The sequence below is a fragment of the Neolamprologus brichardi genome, chromosome 23 (genome assembly GCF_056152115.1).
Source record: "Neolamprologus brichardi isolate AB-2024 chromosome 23, ASM5615211v1, whole genome shotgun sequence".
NCBI classification, from domain to species: Eukaryota; Metazoa; Chordata; class Actinopteri; order Cichliformes; family Cichlidae; genus Neolamprologus; species Neolamprologus brichardi.
This window is the reverse complement of record NC_142125.1, coordinates 9,694,521-9,714,459: the sequence shown is the minus strand read 5'-3', so window position 1 is coordinate 9,714,459 and position 19,939 is coordinate 9,694,521. Positions and strand designations below refer to the sequence as shown.

At 37.7% G+C, this 19,939-nt stretch overlaps 3 protein-coding genes across 7 annotated transcripts in view; 1 reads left to right on the top strand and 2 right to left on the bottom strand.

The window, feature by feature from the left end:
- The window catches only part of shroom2a (shroom family member 2a), a 44,508-nt gene extending 39,790 nt beyond the window's left edge, over window positions 1-4,718 (bottom strand). For 3 of the 4 annotated variants that reach the window (XM_035907488.2, XM_087835669.1, XM_035907489.2), the window contains exons 1-2: window positions 4,434-4,718; window positions 1,976-2,189 (exon numbers count right to left, since the gene is read on the bottom strand). In XM_035907488.2, coding sequence (XP_035763381.2) covers window positions 1,976-2,182 — 207 coding nt within the window. In that variant the 5' untranslated portion in view covers window positions 2,183-2,189; window positions 4,434-4,718. The remainder of the gene's footprint in view (window positions 1-1,975; window positions 2,190-4,433) is intronic. The other variant, XM_006790264.3, reaches the window with a different exon arrangement.
- Window positions 4,719-6,913: 2,195 nt separating this feature from the next.
- On the top strand, window positions 6,914-12,953 carry LOC102796870 (synapse-associated protein 1-like). Of its 2 annotated transcripts, none has more exons than XM_087836820.1 (10): window positions 6,914-7,018; window positions 7,163-7,331; window positions 7,716-7,834; window positions 7,929-7,995; window positions 8,208-8,281; window positions 8,365-8,504; window positions 8,609-8,760; window positions 10,142-10,188; window positions 10,978-11,122; window positions 11,197-12,953. In XM_087836820.1, exons 1-10 carry the CDS (start codon window positions 6,914-6,916, stop codon window positions 11,322-11,324), a joined length of 1,146 nt encoding a protein of 381 aa, XP_087692946.1. In that variant the 3' UTR covers window positions 11,325-12,953. The 2 variants fall into 2 exon arrangements, with proteins under 2 accessions (XP_087692946.1, XP_087692947.1); XM_087836821.1 differs by having other exon boundaries at window positions 6,961-7,018; window positions 7,138-7,331.
- Window positions 12,954-14,777: 1,824 nt separating this feature from the next.
- Window positions 14,778-19,939, bottom strand: part of LOC102795551 (AP-1 complex subunit sigma-2) — a 30,587-nt gene continuing 25,425 nt past the window's right edge. Inside the window, exon 5 of the mRNA XM_006790259.3 lies at window positions 14,778-16,594. Within this exon, the coding sequence (XP_006790322.3) occupies window positions 16,547-16,594 (48 nt within the window). The 3' untranslated portion in view covers window positions 14,778-16,546. The remainder of the gene's footprint in view (window positions 16,595-19,939) is intronic.

The window sequence follows — 19,939 nt, the reverse complement described above, 5'->3', positions numbered from 1 at the left end:
CAAGCTTTCCTCCAAATGAAATCTAACCCAGCACAAAAGTAAGAGAAAGCAAATATCCAGGTGAGATATAATAACACTGACCAGAGGCTAAGTGACAGCTAACTAAACTCTGTTAAATCCTAGCCATGACTAATTCACTTGTAAGATTATTAAGAAAAATTACACCAACTAGGAAAGAGTCTGAAAAAAATCAAATAAATTTTTTACAGATCAAAAGCTGCGAGTAAAGAGTTAACATCTCACCATCTGATCCAAACAGGTCCGCTTCTGTTGGTCCTTATTATGATGTTCAGGGCCAAAACATTAGTAATAAATACTGACACAAATGGATGGCTCGTAAACAGTCAGGATGCGAGTCATTTCAATCACGTTTGCACATTTGTGGGGTGGCAGTGGTTTTAAGTGTCCTGTGGTGGAGTTTCATCCATCTGGGATGGACTTTGGAACGTCAACACAGGAATGGCAAACTAAGACCAAGCAGTGCCACAGCTCCCAACAAACAGCAGCTGGTATTTTACCGAGTCAAATAACTAGCAAGGTCTTTTGTTGTCAATCATTACACAGTCAACAAAGAAATGAGTTTACAGTGAGGGTTCATTGAGGTCTGAGAGCTGACTGGCAGGCTCTGTGGTTACACACTCTCCTCCTGGGTGCTGTACGCAAACTGCAGCTCACGTAAACACCCACATAGCAAATGAGATATGGTGCTTGACCTGTTTAATGTTTGGGTTTCGGGGATTTAAAATGCTGACTTTAGTCAAATAACAGCAGCTCGCACTGAAATATTACACAAGAAACTCAAAAAAAAAAAAAAATTATGAAAACACATGTATGAATGAAGTCTGTACCAGGGATGGGCAACATCCTTCTTCAGAGGGGCAGACTGATTTTGATTTAGTAATCAAAGAGCACCACACTGAATAACATAATACACATTGTTAGTGGTTTTTCCTTCATATTAAAAGGACAATCCACATTCTCTTAGTCTTAAAGTTCAGTCAACACCACACAGTGCGCACCGACCCTTCCCATCTCATTTTCCTCTTTTAGCAGGCTGGTTGCTGTTACCCTCATCCTGCGATTGGACGAACTAACTCCACCATCTTTAACTGCAGCTGGTGACGGTCAGCCTTATTCTGCTGTGAGCTGCTGCCCAGAGCTCTCTGAGGCAAACCATAGCCCAAGATGATGGAGCTTGAGTCCATCCGAGGGATGAGAGGCTCAGTAAAGAATCAGCTGATATTTGCTCTGTTTTTTTAATGCAGGTGCACACTGTTCCTGTCCAAGGAACACTTTTTTTTAAAAAAAAATGTTGTTTTTGAACATGAAAGTTATTTGTAGTTGTGGTTGCTCATTTTCCTTTTGTTTTGCTTTGTTCATTTGTCTCTTTTAATTCTATGTTGTTGTACTTGTACTTTTCAACATGTTCAAAATAAAGATTCAGTCAATCAATCAAATAGAGAAAGAGAGAGAGACATGCAAAGGCCCCCTGGGTTGGACTTGAAGCCGGAGCGGCCGCTCTCAGCCGTATGGCACGTGGTCAGTGCCCTCAAGCTACACTTTTTATTGATTGTTTTTTTGTTTAGTTTTTTTGAAGCGGGGGAGGTTGTTTTGTTTGAGGACATCAGCAGCCCAATTGAGATCGTCAATTTGTTGTATTATGTCCATGGGTGATCTATGACAGCTATTGAAAATTTACCAAACCACTAAGTATAATCATTTATAACATTTCTTTAAAGTCCTTAAATCAAAATTGAGCAATACATCAGACTAAAACTTTGACCTCTACATCCCTATGAAAAATCAGAGCATGGCATCACTGTCTGAATTAAAAAAAAAACATTTAAAAAGATGAAATTCAAAAGCTTGATTAGATTTTTTAAAAAAAGCATTAGATCCTGCTCTCTGACTCACAAACTCAGCACCTTAACTCTCACCTGTGTTTACTATAAAAAGACTAAATGAAAATATTTACCTTGGTTATGAGCAGTGGCTCCCGGTGTTCAAGTCCCCCTCTGAGCGTGAACCCCCACGGGGCACCTCCTGACAGAAATACTTCCACCAGCTTGAAGCTCTCACAGTCTCTGCTCCTCTGATCCAGATCTCCTGATTTCTGCACCACATGCCAAAAGCTCTCCGTTTCTGTACAGCGCAGATCATTTTTATATCCTTCAGCATCCATTGTACTTCTATAAAAGTTAAAAAAAAAAAAAGTAGAGATAGATATCCAGTCAATATATCATAATGGGTACCGTTCTAAAATAATAGTTTACCACAGGGGACTGTTTCCATAAGGATTATTGTTTGGTCCAGTCTATTTCTGCATACTTTCCAACACATACCATTTTAGCACAGTTTGTCCCAGCGATATGCTGATGACACAAAGCTGTAACTCCTATTGAAATCAACTCAATTAACTCATCACTTTCTGCATCTCTTCCACTGGCGAAAAAATAAACTACTGACTTTTTATTAATAATGTGTCACATACCAGTGGCTGGAAAAACTTAAAGACTCTGAATTAGACTGGTTGATAAGATGTTTCACTGTAAATTAAGAGCTATGTAACCACTGCAGTTTGTCACCAAGATCACACAAAAACTACCACAGCCATACAGACACTTACTGTAATTTTTGAGGTCCAGAAGTATTTTTAGAGCCCAAATATCATGTGGTGTGGTGTTTTAACACTATACGCCTCATAGGATTCATATCTTCCTTCAAAAGACATAACTTCTTGAGGTGAATAAAGGGCCTAAAGGGCATAGAATAAAATGCTATCTTTTAGTCTGAGGCATTTTGAAGATCCGTAGGACTAAAAAAGCACTTCATAAACACCAGTTCATCTCCAGTTTTCATATGAGACAACATACATGATGCCATGGCTATTGATACATCAGTGTGGCGTATACCACAATACCTGTATTGTATTTTGTTGATATTTTTTACTAACTGAAGTCCCTCTATTGAGCTTTTTACTTGGCAATTATTTATTTATTTATTTATTTTTTTAAACAGAGCTAATTTTTTTTGTTTTACTTTTTAGTTTTAGTTATATGTTATAAAACTCCTTTATTTTGTTTATTTTTACCTTACTGAGCTACCATGTCTTGTCAAGTTTTGTACTTTATTTGAGCTATTTGGCGGCATGTTATATTTAATGTTTTGGCTGCTGCAACACCGGCTCAACTTCTAACCAGGATTCCTTCTGTCCTCCAAATTCCTGAGTGTTGACCATATTAAAAAAGTCTTTTAGCACAGAACACATCCTGACTAAAAGATGGGCCTGGTATCAAAATGTAGGTAAAAAAGGGAACCTTTGAAATAATGTGACATGTTTTCACCAGCCACCTATCCCATATGCAGATATGTCATATAAAAGTCTACCCAAAATTTTGCAGTTTTTGAAGTTTTCCTCCAGTGAATCATCGGGAAACAGGCAAACGTTCTAGAGTGCCAGTGACTGTTTCTGTTACTCTGTTTCACAGACATTAAATTGATACAGTTGCTATTGAAACTCTGTTATATCCCATGATAATGATGCTCAGAGCTGATTATAGAAAAAAAAAATGCCCCAAACAAAGATTTTGGCTTTTGATTGACTTCGCAGTACTTTGTGACGGAGCATAAAGTGTTTTTCAGCCATGAAAAATTTATGTAGATATCTCCCGTTGATATGAACTTATGAGGGTTTAAAAATGCTTGAGAAAACTACATTTCAACCCACCCGTATGTACTTCGAGGCACTCCAATTCTGAAATAATTCAGGAAATGAAGACAAAACTTTATTTAATATACTAAAATTACTGAACAAAATAACATAAGTTGATTTTATATGAAATGAGCCACAGTGCACATTAGATTATATAAAAAAGTGATGAGACAGTAAACAAATCAAGAAATAAAAGGGAAACTGGGAAAGTAAAAACACTTTGGAAGCTGAACTGAGCGGAACTATAAGAAATAAGACATATTTAAAACTAAATAAAAACGCCTGAAAAATAACACGGACTCTGGTTACAGTGACAGAACATTGGATTTAGGGCTCTTATTTTGAAAGGAACCTACCACGAACATGCAGACTTTCATTTATTAACTTCTTCAAGTCATAAAATATCTTCTACGTCCATCTGTACGGAGCTCTGGGAGACTAAAGCAGGAAACCTGTAACACCTGTTGTTGTCAAACAGCAGACAGGGTGATTTAAACTTAATGCTCTTACATGCGAGAGAATTAAACGCACCAGCAGCACAATGGAAACCATCCTCGGCTCAACCACCAAATAAGCCGAGTAACACCGACCTGGTCGCTCACACAGGCAACACAAACTTCGTCCCACACTAGCAAAATCAAACAAACTCACCTACTCCATGAGGTGCGCAGCTATTTTGGGAAAAATATTACAAAAGTCGCTCTGAAACGGCGGACCTTACCTGAGAATCCAAGTTTTGGATGAACCGGTGAACAGGAAAGCTTCGTCGGGTTGGCACGGAGTAATATCCCAGGTTTACGTTACACATACTTCATCTTTTTTAACTGGTTTTATTTTAAAAGGAACAACTTTTTTAAAAAAAATAAATCGTACGCTAACTCTTAAACGAAGTGGCGACCTTACGCTGTTTCAAACGCAGCAGCTCCAGCCGTATCCTCCTACTTCATGTTACAAACCGAGAACGACACACTGACACACTCGGGAGAGGTTAAATCAGCTAAGCTAAACTAGCTCCATCCATGGACTGCAGGGATAACAAGTGTGGCAGAACAAAGCTGCAGCGCAAGCGCGACACCTACCGTTAGCCAAAAGGAAAGGCGGGAAGAACAAGCAAGTGTAATCTAAAACGGCTAATTTTAGTAATAATATTAAATAAAAACTGATAAACACGTTACGTAGTAACTATACCTATATTTCTACTTTACCACTTTATTTAGCCAAATAAATAACCTCTTATTTTTGTTTTAATCATGGACAGAGACAGAATTAAAATCTGTGGGAGAATTCTTTTATTAGCTAATGTGGAATTTGAATGCAGCAGCATATCTCAAAGAAGTTGGGACAGGTGCAAAACAATTCTGGAAAAGTAAGAAGTACTAAAATAAAACAGCTGGAGTAACATTTCATAACTAATCAGACTGTCAGCAGTTCAGTACCATGATTGCATATAAAAACAGCAGCTTAAAGAGGCACAGGTTCTCAGAAGTAAAGATGGGCAGAGTTTCACCAGTCTGCAAAAAATTGCATCTACAAATTACAGATTAATTTCAGAATACTGAACCTCAGTATAAACTGTTTAGACTTTGTATTGTAGATCTCATGATCTACAGTACATCTGTGCAAGCGACAAGGCTAAAGACCACTTCCAGAAATAACTGTATTATAACAGAGTTCACTGTACCATCCAAAACCAAAGGTGAAAGCTCCATATGTGAACATCATCCAGCAATACTGTCATTTTCTATGGGTCTAATTTAGTTTAAAATAGACCAAGGTAATGTAGAAACTGCTGTGTGGTTAGATGAATCAGAATTTGAATTTTTTTATGCAGAACATCAATGCTGCATCTCTGACAGCGGTTCAATCCATGAGAGCTACTCAAAGATTTTGATACCCAGACTTCATGTGCGCTCTGCTGATATCTGCTGATGTCTGATCTGGTCAGCATCTCATTATCTACAAACTCATTAATAGCACTGATTAATGGGTTTCAGGCCTAAGAAGCAGAGCGGAAGAGGGCTGCAGACTGAGAAGCAGTGTGCAAGGTTACAACTGGATGCATTTGTGGATGGTGTGATAAACTGTTGTTGTTCTGCTTTTACAATAATTAATTTATTTGTGTTTTTTTTTCTTATTTTGTTGTAGCATGCTGTGAGATCAGTTTTAAAATGTAGGCAATGTTCAATCTGTCTCACAATCATTGCTCTGTTTTTTTTATACTGTCTTTATTTTAGCATAACTAATACCACGTTATTCCAAATAAATTTTTAACTTTTCTATTAAGTTCTTCCAATGCAATTAATATTCAAATGTGTTAGCTATGTTAGCTTTGTTTATTAGTTAATCATAGTGTATGTTTTTCCTTTACAATCTTTGATGAAATAATCTTAATAATTTGTAAAACTACTAAAACTTTTAAAACGTGTGCCTCTTAAAAGTGTTTTTATTTGTCAAGCTGATCTTTGGCCATATACTTAAAACATGATTAGAAGTAATAGTGATTTCAGTCACTGCATTCAAGCCATTGCCCGCTCCTATGTATTCTTAATGGAAGTTTACAACAATGTATCAGTTGGCTGGAAGACGCGATTAAAAAACAAACAAAAAAAACCACTAATCAATGTATATTTATGAGTACAATATTTTTTTTTCTATTTCATATCCGCAAAAATTCATTACTGTACCTTTAAACACATTCAAATTATTGTTTAAATATGTACACAGGCGAAAACCCCCAAAATATTAGCTACGTAATTGGGCTATTTTCTCATACGCTTAATTTTACTGTCATGCTTCTTATTCCAAAAATGCAGAGTTGCTAGTGTAGCTATCCTTGTGAATATCCTGCATTCTTCTTATATTTTGGTTCAGAGCCATTAGGTAAATAAAAAATAAAATAAAATAAAGCACACATGAATGAACTCTGAATATTATGAGCTGCTGTATGGTTATTATGTGCACTAATCAGTTTTTACAATACAGCAACAGCTGCTGCAACTATAATGCTAGTTTTGCTACCTCACCACCTAGCCGTTTGTTAATGAATAAAAGACTTAAAGAGAATATAAAACTCCGATCGTCTCATTTTTCTGTGCACTACCGCTACAGCTATCATGTTGCAAAGCTGTTGTTTTTTGTCTCTCTGTGGGTGACTTTATACAATCACGAGGAATAACTCTTAATTTTCTGAAACGTCGGTGAATGAAACGAAGGCGGAATCCACTCAGAGCGTTCCTTTCCATGACAACCACAACTACGGATGGTCGGTTAGCTCAAACCAGATGGGACAACGATTCGCGGAAGTGGGTAAGTGGTGAAACTTGACGAGTAGCCATCACATAAGTTTTAAACTGTCGGAAAACTAAACTATAGAGCTTAAAAGGCATAGTTAGAGCATGTTAAATAACTTATTTTAATCTATTTAGACTAAATACATAAAGTATGTTCAAGAACTGGTCAAGCTGGCTTGGAGCAGAGAAAGAAAGTGGCCAAGTTACAGAAGAGCCTGCTGATGCTAACGAAGAAAAACGCTGTAGTGAAATAAACAAACGGAGCGACCAGCAGGGCAGAGATGCTGGGACAGATGCTCAGCTTCTCCAGAAAGCAAAAGGTTTCAGTGGTGAGTCCGCTGCAGTCCACATATTGTTGTTGTGTTTCTTATTGTTTTGGTTTTGTGGTCAGTTTGTATAGGTTTTTAGCACGATTTGAGCTTTGGGGAGAAAGCATTGATTACAATACAAACAAATCAATTTGTGATAATAGCTGCCTTTTAGTCATCCACTATCAGATTTGACTTTCATTATAGGTAACTGAAATTACTTATGTTTTAAAATTGCACCTCTTGTAGTTTGTTTAGATGATGCTCATTTTGGATTCTTTTGTAATTGCAACTTTCACTTGTGATTATTTTGATAATGTATTATTCTGCTGATTATTTTCTCCATTTGTTGATTAATTGCAACTATGCAACACAGCAATGTGTGTTATTCTGGCTTCTTTACAGGTTACATTTATAATTTTGCCAGCAGCGCCTCAAAAAAATTATCTGAGTCCGTAGTAGAAACAGCTCAAACCTTAAAGAAGAGCGTGGAGGAGGGGAAGATCAGTGGAATTATTGATAAGGTGAAAAGTTTAATCTATTTTCTGAAGCTGATATCAAGTTTTTACTATTTAGGGTAAGTTTGGAATATTTGAAAGTTTATTCTTCTTCCCTTAGACCATTTTGGGTGATTTCCAGAAGGAACAAGAAAGGTTTGTTCAGGAGAAAAGAGCTAAAGAGTATGGTGAGTACTTCTGTTGTGTACTTATGACATGAAATGTAACAAAAACTCTTTTAATTGATGTAGATGTTTGATTTAAAATCAACAGTGCTGATGCACAGAAAATGCGTTTTTATATCGTTTTCTAATCATTAATTAAAGCTTACATTTAATTGTAGCTGAAAAATATTTTCAGAACACCTCAGAACATCTCTGCTGCTTTTCGCCGCTCGTAGGTGCTGCTGTGCCTCCATGGGTGGGTTATAATGAAGAGGATGCCATACAGGAACAGATATTAGCTCTCTCAGCTGTAAATATCTTTAAAAAGCATTTAATTTATAATAGAAAGTTACTTAAATTATGCCTCACTGTAACTTTACTGCATTGTTTCAGGATAAAAGAAATTTTTTGCGTGACCCCCCTGCCGGGGTGCAGTTTCACTTTGACTTTGACCAAATGTATCCAGTCGCCATGGTTATGCTAGAGGAAGACGAGCTCCTGAGGAAGATGCGCTTCCATCTGGTCCCCAAACAGTGAGTGTGTCATAAGTTAACTGCGTTAACTGCTGTGTTTTCAATATGAGCCTCCCTGCATCCCTCAGGAGTGACTGTGTTTTCCTCCATGCTGTTCTCCTCAGGGTGAAAGAGGAAGTCTTTTGGAAGAATTACTTCTACCGCGTGTCTTTGATAAAACAGTCGGCTCAGCTCACAGCTCTCGCAGCCCAACAGGCGGCTGAGTGGATTGATGTGAAGAAAACCTCCTACCCTTGCAAAGATCCTCATCAAAACGGTACAGTCTGCTCTCTCCTGTAAAACCTCTGCATTAAATACTGATGTTGATTTTTAAAGCTATGATATGAAAATTGATAAAATGTAAGAATGTACAAATATGACTGTAAGTATTTGTGTAATTCTTTATCTTAGTATTCAAGGAAGATTTGTTTTGATTTTGACTGATAGCATTTCTAGTTAAAACAGAGAGTGCAGGTTTATTGTGTGATAAAGCAAAAAGTGAGTTAACTTCTGGACCTTTCAGAGCATAGAGTGAATCACGTTTTTATTTAATGGGCCACATACAGTCCAGTCTGATCTTAAGTGGATTGAATGAGCAAAAACGCTGCACAGCAACATAAAAAGTCAGTAAAAAAATTTCCTTTTGAAAAAGTACAAGTAAAAATGTATTCAGTGAACAATCCATTAAAAATGGCAAACAGACGGAGACGTCAGAAGGAAAAAAAGTGCGATCCTATCAGTATATCTCATTACATCAACTGCGCATCTATAAAGTATAAAACTAAAACTAAAACATCCGTGTGCTACTAGATCGTAACATTTAGATCTTAACATGCTTTTTGTGTAGTAATGTTCTTAAAACACCAAGAGTCGCAGTGTTTTGAATAATTGTACTTATTTATTTATTTTCAATGTTCATAGTTTGTAAAGCTTTCATGAGCAGGATTAGACGATCTAATGTTCCGTTTCTGTTCCATCAACGATATGTTTGACACTCGTGGCTTAGACTGCGTCCATAAGATGGGGAAATGTTTTAAGAAGTCCTGTTTTTAAAGGCTGAGTGCTTTCGTCATTGCTTTTTAAAAGGTAGATGTCACAATGAAGAGGACGTCATGGACAACACTCTCATACATAGTCAACTCGTAAATCAGAGATAGCTCAGTTGTGTTCACGAAGAAATCAAATGTTTTAGAGTGAGACCACAAATTAATTGGATTTTCGAATAAAGAAGCAGAGGGTCTTTTCGGCCCTAGACTTTTATACATCCTGACTTGCAACCACAGGCGTCGCCCTCTGCTGGTCATTGGAGAGCATTCAGGTTTAAGACATTTTGGGGTTGGTTTGAATTTTCAGACCCGGCAGCTCATCTTTTATATACAGTCTGTGCTTAAAGGCAACGTTAAAAGCACCATTAGGTTTGAAAAGGCATGCTCTTTGGCTCCAGGTAATGATGTGATTCCAGAAGCAGCATTTTGATCAGTAGGATCTAGCTCCACCCTCCTGCAGACTATCTATCTAACTATCTTTTCTTGTTGTCCTGATAGCAGTGGGATTTAAAAAAAAAAAGTTATTAGTATTAGAACATTTTGAATATCACATTTTTCCCTTAAATACCTTTTCACAATGATGACATTTCATTTATTTATTTATTTTTGTAGATGCAGTTAAATCAAAAGCCAGCAGCCTCCAACCAAAATCAAGTGAGGTAAGACTACCTGTTTTTAACCTCTGAGATCTAAACAATCCTAAACAAAGGCTGGCAGAATATGTGGTTTCTGGTTTTCGAAAGCTTTTCTTACATATCTCAGTTATCAGAGGATTAAAAAAAAACAAATTTAAAATGTTTTACTTTTCTTCATGTTTGTGATTTTAGTGACACGGAGTGAGTTTTTCTTATCAGTGGTTAATGAAACAAAACAAAACAAACCTCAGCAGCATGCTATGATACCTACGTTTTATAAATGACAACTTAATAGTCTTATAAAGGATACAGTAAAGGATTATTTTACTGTTAATATTTGCTGGTCATTAATATTGAATTTTGTATTATATTTGACAAGAGATTTAATGATTATCGTCCGTTTTCGTGGTTTTGTGATAAATATTTAACTACTGCTGCTCACTCTCATAACTTTATTTGAACCGAAAACACAAACTTTTCATCTTTTTGTTGGTTTTGGTGCCTGTATTTAACCAGTCAGCTGGTGGGAAAAAACAACTGTACAGAGAGCGAATCAGGACACAAAGAATGACCTCCAGGTTCAGTCATGTGATTTACACCACCGCCATCTGATCTAGATAATATTTAAACACACACTACTCTGCGACCATTAATCATTTATGAGGTTTTGCAAACATTGTCATTTCATTGTTTGTCGATGGTAAAAAGTTAACTAATTAAAGGTAATAGTTTTATCATTTATTATTGCTGCAGAAAGGTCATTATAAAGCAGATTTTAAAGCTGAATCTGAGCTTCTGTTTGCGTTATGAAAGGATGAAGAAGAGCTCTCCACCAGTCTGCACATGTCTGAATTTGTAAGTGATACTTTTGACTCCTGTGAGATCAACAAGGAAGACCTGTGCAAAGAGATGCGAGAGCTGGTTCTGGACAAGAGGGAAAACCTAAATGCAGAGCAGGGTGAGTGCTGTGGTTAAACTGGGACATTGTACTGTGTGTGTGTGAGCTCAGTGTGGTTTTTTGTTTGTTTTCAGAGGAAATACCAGACTGGGAGAGAGAGCTGCAGGAAGAACTTCAGGAGTACGACGTGTTGGCTGACAGCGAAACCCACGATGATAACTGGGACAAGGAGATCGAAGAGATGTTGAAGGAGGAGAGTTAGAGTAATGAGCGACACCTTCAGAGGCGCTTTGGTGATTTCTTACATCTTCGGTCTTCCAACAGCTCTCTGTGCATCCATGCGCTCCCCAGATGAAGAGCTGGGAAGTTTGCATTCATGCGTGTTTAATTCAAAATGTGAAGAGAAAATGGATGTTACAAAGACAATGTGTCTCACATTAATAGAAGTTTACAATATTTTTTTTTACTTTACCTGATTTGTTATCAGGATTAAAGCTAATAAAGATATTTTCTCGGTGATCTAGCTCACTCTGAATGGTGGGTGACTAAGTTACCAACTCGATGTCATGTTACGGATGAAAAATTTGATTTGCAGCACATGAATTTCCATCAGTAATCAAAAATCAAATATCTACTTTCATCCGCTGTGTTTTTGAGTTTGCCGTTAAAAAGACGGCTGTAGCCATGGTGACACATCACACTGGTTTTGGACTCCACATTTTAAAGCCTCAGTGTTAGCGTTTTGGCTGCCCTGTTGGGGTTTTTTTTGAGCCAGAAGTTGGGCCAAAGGGTGGCGTAATAGGTAGTGGCTCTATAGTTTATTTTATGTGTTCACCTAACAAGCAAAAGCTTCCTGGTGTAAAAGTCTGCCAGTCAAGCATAAAGCTTTGTTACTAGTTACAGCAGTGGACTGAATCTATGAAAGATGGACGCTACTTCTGAGCACTGAAGTGGAGCCAGTGTGTAAGTGGCTGTACCCTGCATTCAGCCAGCAGGGGGTGACTCTTGTTTCAGAAAGACATCCAGTTGTGTTGAGGTTTATGGTAACTCAGCCTTCAGCTCCTGTAATCCATGATCTCTGTAAACATGTTTGAGATGAATTCACAGCCTGAATCGGTAGTTTCATGTTTTATTGAACACAAAGTGAAGCTCATTTGATAAATTATTGTATGGATTATGGACGATAAAGCAGGATGTGCTTCAAGGCGGGGCTGAGTTGTGATTGATAAGTCATTAACAAATGAGCTTATGGCATTCTTGGGTTTCACAGTCAGATCCATTGTACTTCGGTTTTAAAAAGCTGAGACACTAAAGATAACCAGTTTGCGTCACATGTGACATCACAGTGGTTGTGCCCGTTATTTATATACAGTCTTTCATCATACATACTATGTGAGGCTATGGCAAAAAAACAAGCAACATACTGAAGGAAGAATACAAGCTTTGTTTGCACAGCAGGCTTGTGTGGAAGCTACATTTCTGGCAGAAATAATATATTAAACCGGACTATGAACAGTGAAGATTCTCTGTAATTCATTAAACCAGAGATTTTAGTTTTGGTCTGGAGAATTTCATAAAACTAGTGAAGTATATTTCTCAAAGTTTATCCTCGACTGAGCCAGCCTGTTTCATACATACAAATGATTTGTTGGTTTGTCGTGCTTTTTAAATGCTGTTAATAAAATACCTACAGGCTTTGGACCCCGTGTATTTCACCAACTTTATTAAACAGATGAGTGAAAAGCAGGTTTTTTGAATGCATTGTTTAATGTGAAGCCATGCCCTCTTCCTCCTGTTTATGTCAGGTTTTATTCTGTAATGTCCATGTTGTGTTTTCTGCTGTGTTTGTACTGTCACACTTTGTCACACACAGATTTCTGGCTCATTAAATCTAATGTCTAATCTTAAATTTTAATCAAAATATTGTTTGGGGTATTTGATAAAGGCCATTGTATGAAACAAAGTCAAATAACGAAGTGTGCTGGAGCTTCAACCTAAAAATGTTTTTTGGGACTTGTCCCCCCTTATTTTTTTACATTAAAGATGTTTTTCTGCAGTTCCAGACATCATTGAAAAGCTCTGTGGTGCGAATGAGACTTGAATGAATGAGAGGAGCCCGGCTGTTTGTGACACTCTCTCTTTATTGCTGAACCTGACAACAAAACATTAACTTCCTCTTTCTTTTCTTTTTTTGTCCATTTCAGACAATGATAGCTGTAAACACATCACGCACAGGCTGCTCGGCACTCACGCTGAAGCTGCTGTAAAATTCACTTTATACACAGTATGGAATAGCATCTATTCTCCCTAAGTCACACTGCCGATATACTGTAAACCACACACTATCAGTTGTACATGAAAAATGCTCATGTGACGTTATAGAAAACAGCCAGAGGCTTAAGAGTAGTTCAAAGTGTAAACGAGCTGTGACGTTTGGATTAAAACAAACCTGCACAGAGCAGAAAATAGACACCACTTTATGATATTTGTACAGTCCTGTGCCCAGTGTGTCAAAAAGTGGACCTATTATGTTTTTCCTTATTATCTGTCTTATACTGTTATGATGGTGGATGTATGTAAAAGTCATTTCTTTGAGCCAAAAATTTAGTTTCAGGCAGTTTTTCTTATTTTTTGGAAATCCCTAATAGACACGCCCACCTGCTATAAAACAAGTTTACAAGGGGCAGCCAATCAGGAGCAGCTTGGCTAGCTTCAGGAGATGAACTGAGTGGCTGCATTTAGGCCCAGATTATTTTTTTAACTGCGAATCATGCAAAGCGACACTAACAGAGTCAAAGAGAAGGGAAATCAGCAGAACAGGTCCACTTTAAATGTGTGAAACGTTTGTTTTTTCATCCAAGCGGCTGTAAATTCTTTTCAGTACATTTACGACACTATTGCTATTTAATGCATGGTCACTTAAGCAGTGTCACAGTAAATAGGTAGTTTACATGCTGTACAGTGTGTGGCTGTCACAGGCCGAAGAGTCGTTTATACTCAAAAGACAGTGAAACGGTTTTAGCAGAGTAGTCCTGATGAGACCTCAGCTCAGGGTGTAGATGGGTGGAGCACAATGTCGCTAGACCCCCTGTTGGATGCACTTCACACAAATCTAACACAGGAGTGATGGAGGTGTCTTTATGAGCTCTAACGTTTTCTAAGTACAATGCTCTTCACAAGCACTGGACTGGTGCTGACAAATATTACATCTTTTAAAAGAAGTATATGCAATACAACATCAGTAATCTACAGTGCATGCTTACCTGCACTCAAAGAATGACCTTCAGAACACGAAACAGGTAAACACCACCATGAAGCCAAATAACTACTCTGTTTCAACCTCTGCTGGACGCAGTGACAACTTCAGCTATAAATGTTTCTGAATGAGTTCATGAAAACTGCAGAGATGTAATCAGGCAGTCAGAATTATACTAATAATTATACAATATGTTTATATTCAGTGACATTATGAAAAAAACGATATTTATTGGATTGGGAACATGAGACCATGCACTGTAGTAACTACTATTTACTACAGATTGGAGACAGAGTCAGTGATTTTAAGCTAATGTCCTGATTACATCCATCAAATAACACCAGAGTTATCCTGAGTGTGAACTTAAAGCTGTGTTAATCATCATGTTCTATCTGGAAATGAGAAGAATACTTTTAATGTGAATGGGACAGATCTTCCTAACAAACCCAAAGTCTGAGCCTCTTTATCTCAATTTTATTTTGGTCCCTTCAGCTGTTCCACACAACCTCCCATTAATCCTCTGTGCACCCTGTTGCCACAATAACATAAAGTTTGTGATTAACTGATTAAGAAAGTAAATCTCATAGTTTAAAGATATTTGTGGACAACAACAGAGAATTAAAGAACAGGAAATACCTACACTAACAAACACAACCTTCCTCTTTTGTCCATTTCAGACAATAATAATGTAAACACATGTCTGGTAATATAACACACAATCTGCTCTCATGCTGAAGGTGCTTCACTTTATAAACCATCTGTAATAGCTTCTATTCATTGTAAATCACATCACGATAAAATCTGTGACTAGCCAGTAAAGAAACAAAGAGCTGAATGAGTTCATATCCTGGCTCGTAAACCTTCTGGAAACTCGATGTCACCTCATCTGTACTGTGGCTGTACAAAAGCTGTTGTTGAATGTTTGGTAACACTTTATATTAGCCATTGCTACTAAACGCTACATTGATAGTTAATTAAGCTGTGGGCTCTGACTGTGTGGTTTAAAATTTAGTCCTGCCCCTCAGTTTGTAGGTTTAAAATAACATACAACCATTAACCACATCCTTAATTATCATTTCACTGTTTGTTAACATTAAATCACTATCAATGTTCAATCAGGTACCAATTACGGTGCGCATATGATGGTTATTATAAAATGTTACCTACAGATTCAGTGACATGTTTTCATAAAAATAAAACAAAATAATCATCACAGTAGCAAACATCAAGAAAAAACTGTAAACATTAATAAAAAAATAATAAAATTAATTCAGTTCCAGTGGCATGCAAATATATCTGTTATGCAATAGTAACATCAGTGAGCGATTAAGGCATTCAGCATTAATTGGAACATCATTTAGAAACCAAATATAGGAGCGAGGGTTGCTGGTAAACTGAGAGAAAATTCTTAATTTCACATATTTTCTGTTTTCAAATTATTTCACAGTAATTTCAGTTTAAGATGCAAAAAAGCAGGGGTGTCAAACATGTAGCCGGGGGTCCAGTGCAGGCCAAAGAAATATTTAAGGTTAACGAATCAGCGGCACACATCTGAAACTGCTGCCCCTGGTGGTGAAGGTTTTAGTTTAATTTGAGCACAAAGGAGAACAAAAAAGGATTTTTAATGCCGTGGGCATACTAGTGTGGCTCGCATGAGATCAAAGTGGGTTGGCCCATTCAAATAAGTCTCATTCATTAAAGTATAAATATACTGGCTGTAGGATATAATGAGTTCAGGATTATCACAATGCAGATATGAGAGAAAACAAAACTTTTTGGCTTTGCTAATGTAATACTTGCCTTTGTATTACAGCCACTTCTTTGGGTTTAACTAACATATTTTAAATTCAGAACACTGCTAATACCTCACACTGAATAAAGAGATTGCATCAGCGAACAAAAATAAATAAAAAATCAAGCAGGAATTCACTCAGCGCAGCGTCCTGGTGTGGATTTGAAAGCAGCATGAAGCTTAATTAAGCTGGATTTGTGTCTCGGTAAACAGTTAATGTCATCACACTGAAACAAATCAATAACTCAGCAGGAGATACACACAGAGTGCTACATCATTTGTCTTTAAAAACAGTAGAAAACAAGGCAGAGTCGTGTTACACAGATGCACAGGAAAATTATATTGGTGTGTGTGTGTTGAAAGGTGAACTGTTATCAGCTACATACAGCAGAGTAGCTGGCTGATGGAGGAGTGTGGATGGCGATGAAGATGGTGTTTATGTCAGTCCGATTTCCTCCAGCACGCTGCGCGGGGTCTCTGCTTCCTGTGACGAGAAAGAACCACAGCTCCAGTGAAGCACTCAGCTGGACGCGCACACAAACACAACATGTTTCATCTGCTGTTATCAGCAGTGGAAGCACTACAGAAATATTCTAAGGAAATGATTGCTTGTAAAATAGATTCTGATCGATTTCCTTGTTACATTCAATACTATAAATCTAATCAAAGCCACATTAATCTACATGAAGATTTTAGAAGTGAATTTAAGCTGGGCTAGGCTGTTTTTAGGCACCACTGGGCAAAAATCTAACCTTTAACCTTTCAGCTTTTCTAACTCAAGTAATCTGGGAGGATAATAGACTTCTGCACATCCTCTTGGCCTTTTTTAGATTTTAGAGAAAAATAGCCTGTTATGGTTGAAAGTTGGGAGTAATATAGTCAAAATAAAATTGTAATTTCTGTTGGTCCTCAGATCTCCCCGTGAGGAAACATGGGACTGGACATTAAAGACGTACGTAACTTATAGGTCTTAAACCTGCATTCTTTATAATGGCTAGCAGGCGGCGTGTCCTCTGGGTTGGTCCCCTTTTTCACTTCAGAACTACCTCAGTTATTCATGCCATAGATTCTGCAAAGTGCTGAAAACATTCCTAAGATTTTGGTCCATACTGACATGACAGCATCACACAGTTGCTGCAGATCTATGATCTGAACCTCCTGTTTCACCACATCCCAAGATTTAGTGTACTGAGATCTGGTGACTGTGGAGGCCATTTAAGTACGGTGAACTTATTGTCATATCCAAGAAAACAGTTTGAAATGATCTGAGTTTTGTGTCATGATGGGTCATCCTGCTGAAAATAGCCATCAGGAGATGGATATTGTGGTCATAAAGGGATGTACATGGTCAGCTACATACTCCAGTAGGCTGTGGTGTTTAAACAATTCTCAGTTGATACTAAGGGGTCGAAAGTGTCCCAACAAAGACATTACATTCGCCCCCTCTACCACCTGTCTTATCTTTGACATAAAACAGGATGAATCCATGCTTTCATGTTGTTTAGACCACATTCAGACACCACCATCCAAATGCTGAGACTCATTAGACCAGGTGATGTTTTTCCAATTTTCTATTGTCCAATTTTAGTGAGCCTGTATGAACTTCTTAGCTGACAGGAGTGGCACCCAGAGTGGTCTTCTGCTGCTGTAGCCCACCTGCTTCTGAGTTTGAGATGTTGTGGGTTCAGAGATGCTCTTCTGCATACCTGCACATCAACAAGACATTTTTGTCCAGGAAACTGACCATTCTCTAGGAACCACAGAGATGTTTCTGAAATGCTTAGACCAGCTAGTTTGGTACCTTAACCATGCCACGTTCGATCACTTAAATCACTTTTCTTCCCCACACTTCAGCAGGCTGTCTTAACTATGTCTATATGGCTGAACACACCAAGTTGCTGCTATTGTAGCATATATGGGACATAAAACCAGAACAGAATCATTAATCAAATCCAGCAAAAATCACATTGTTTGCTGAATTCATCTAAAAAATTATGTTTATAGCATTACACTTCAAAAGAAGGGTAAAGCAGGGTGTGCTTTACTATGTGAGTGACAAGTTACTACCCAAGAGCCTACGCCAGAAAGTTGATTCTGCTCATCTGGACGTAGCGTTTTTAGTAGGAGACTAAAGACTCTTTTTGACTTGTTAAGTCTCAACTGACTGTAGGTTTCCCCAAACGTCAGTCTGGTCCGTCCCTTACTTGTCATGATCAAGATGAAAACGCTCATCTTGAGGGTTTAAAACAGGACTACTATCACCAGTGGGTGACAATCAAATTCCTATATAATACTCCAACATCATCTGTAATCATTAATGGACAAATGTTTCCAGTTAATTTAGTTAAACAGATACAGACTGATAACATCACAAGAATGGCAACAAGTTTACATAATCACAACATCTGTTTATACACTGATGACATCATTCTCTGGCTAACCAATCCCACAACCTCGCTTCTATCAGTCCACTCTGATCAACAGTTTTGGTAAGGTCTCTGGCTACTCAGTGAACTTCCTTTAAGCCGTACAAGGGGACCTACACTGTAATCATAAAACCCAGCTTATTAAATACCATGGAATAAATATTTCAGTTAACCCAAAAAATATCTTCAAATGCAACTTTACCACAATTTTTCACAGTATCCAACAACTCCATGACCAAATGGAACACTCCCATTTTCTTTAACCCATCACATCGCCTCCATAAAAATGACGAGCCTCCCCTCGCAATGATCCCTGTTACTTCACCTCCACAATGATTTTCCTCCGTTAACTCTACAGTCAACAAATTCTATTGGAAAGATTGAAAACCTATAATTCAATTGACCACACTTCAAAAAGCAAAAAAATATGGTCCCTTAGACTCCAAATTTCTAAAACTATTTCCTCTCCCACAAACTTAAATACTGTATATCTGAGATTGGACCAAAAACCTAAACTGTAAAGATTGTTTTCACTGGGAGATCAGTTACAGGTCATTACTGCTTCAAATCAAATACAGTAAGTACCACTCTCTCTGCCTGATCTACAGCAAGCAACCTCCTCCTCTAACCTCCATCAGGCATAATCCAATATTCAAAATTGAGGAGAAACCCATTAAGCTCCCTCCATGGAAACAGGAAGGATTAACCAACCTGGGGCACCTATTCAGTGGCAACAGTTTCCTGATCTTCGATCAATTTCAACACTTAAACAACACACCTTAGAACCATCATCTCCTCTTGTTTTAAGAACAATCTGCATCCTTTACCCCCCCCCCAAATATCTCACAAATACGTGTTTTCACAGCATCACCACTCATAAAATGAACATAATGGGTTTAAGTAACATCACTCTGTCCCACTGAAATAGATGATTATTTCTACCCATTCTGGCTTTGTGCTCCAGTAGAACAATTCTGGGTCATGGGGCAGCTGTCCAGGCTCCCCAGCCTCATGATCCCACAATCCCCATCTGTTTTATGTCCAACCTACTGATCCTCACTGACCAAACGCCATGCAAATTTAAAGAAATACATAAAATCCACCTTTTTGCCTCCACTCCACTTTTTCTGTTCATTTGCTTCTGTGTTTGATGTGATGTCATATTGTCACCTGTCAATTTGAGTTTTTATTCATTTGTAAATTTTTTTAAAATGAGGGGAAAAAAATTGGCTGACATCACGACAGACAATCAAAGCGGGTACAAAACAGAAGCAGCAGCCTCAGCGTCAACTATAGATGACTAGTGTTTGACATCAGCCAACGAGCACAACCTGGCTAATTCTCCTTTCTGACTCTAAAAATACAAAGATAAAAATTAAAAATTGAACTTAATGTTTGATTCA

Excerpts from the sequence above, each read along its gene's own strand:
- LOC102796870 (XM_087836820.1), top strand. The coding sequence starts at position 6,914 with ATGAAACGAAGGCGGAATCCACTCAGAGCGTTCCTTTCCATGACAACC. Across the intron at positions 7,019-7,162 it reads ACAACGATTCGCGGAAGTGG|AACTGGTCAAGCTGGCTTGG; the intron begins GTAAGTGGTGAA and ends AGTATGTTCAAG. Across the intron at positions 7,835-7,928 it reads TCAGTGGAATTATTGATAAG|ACCATTTTGGGTGATTTCCA; the intron begins GTGAAAAGTTTA and ends TTCTTCCCTTAG.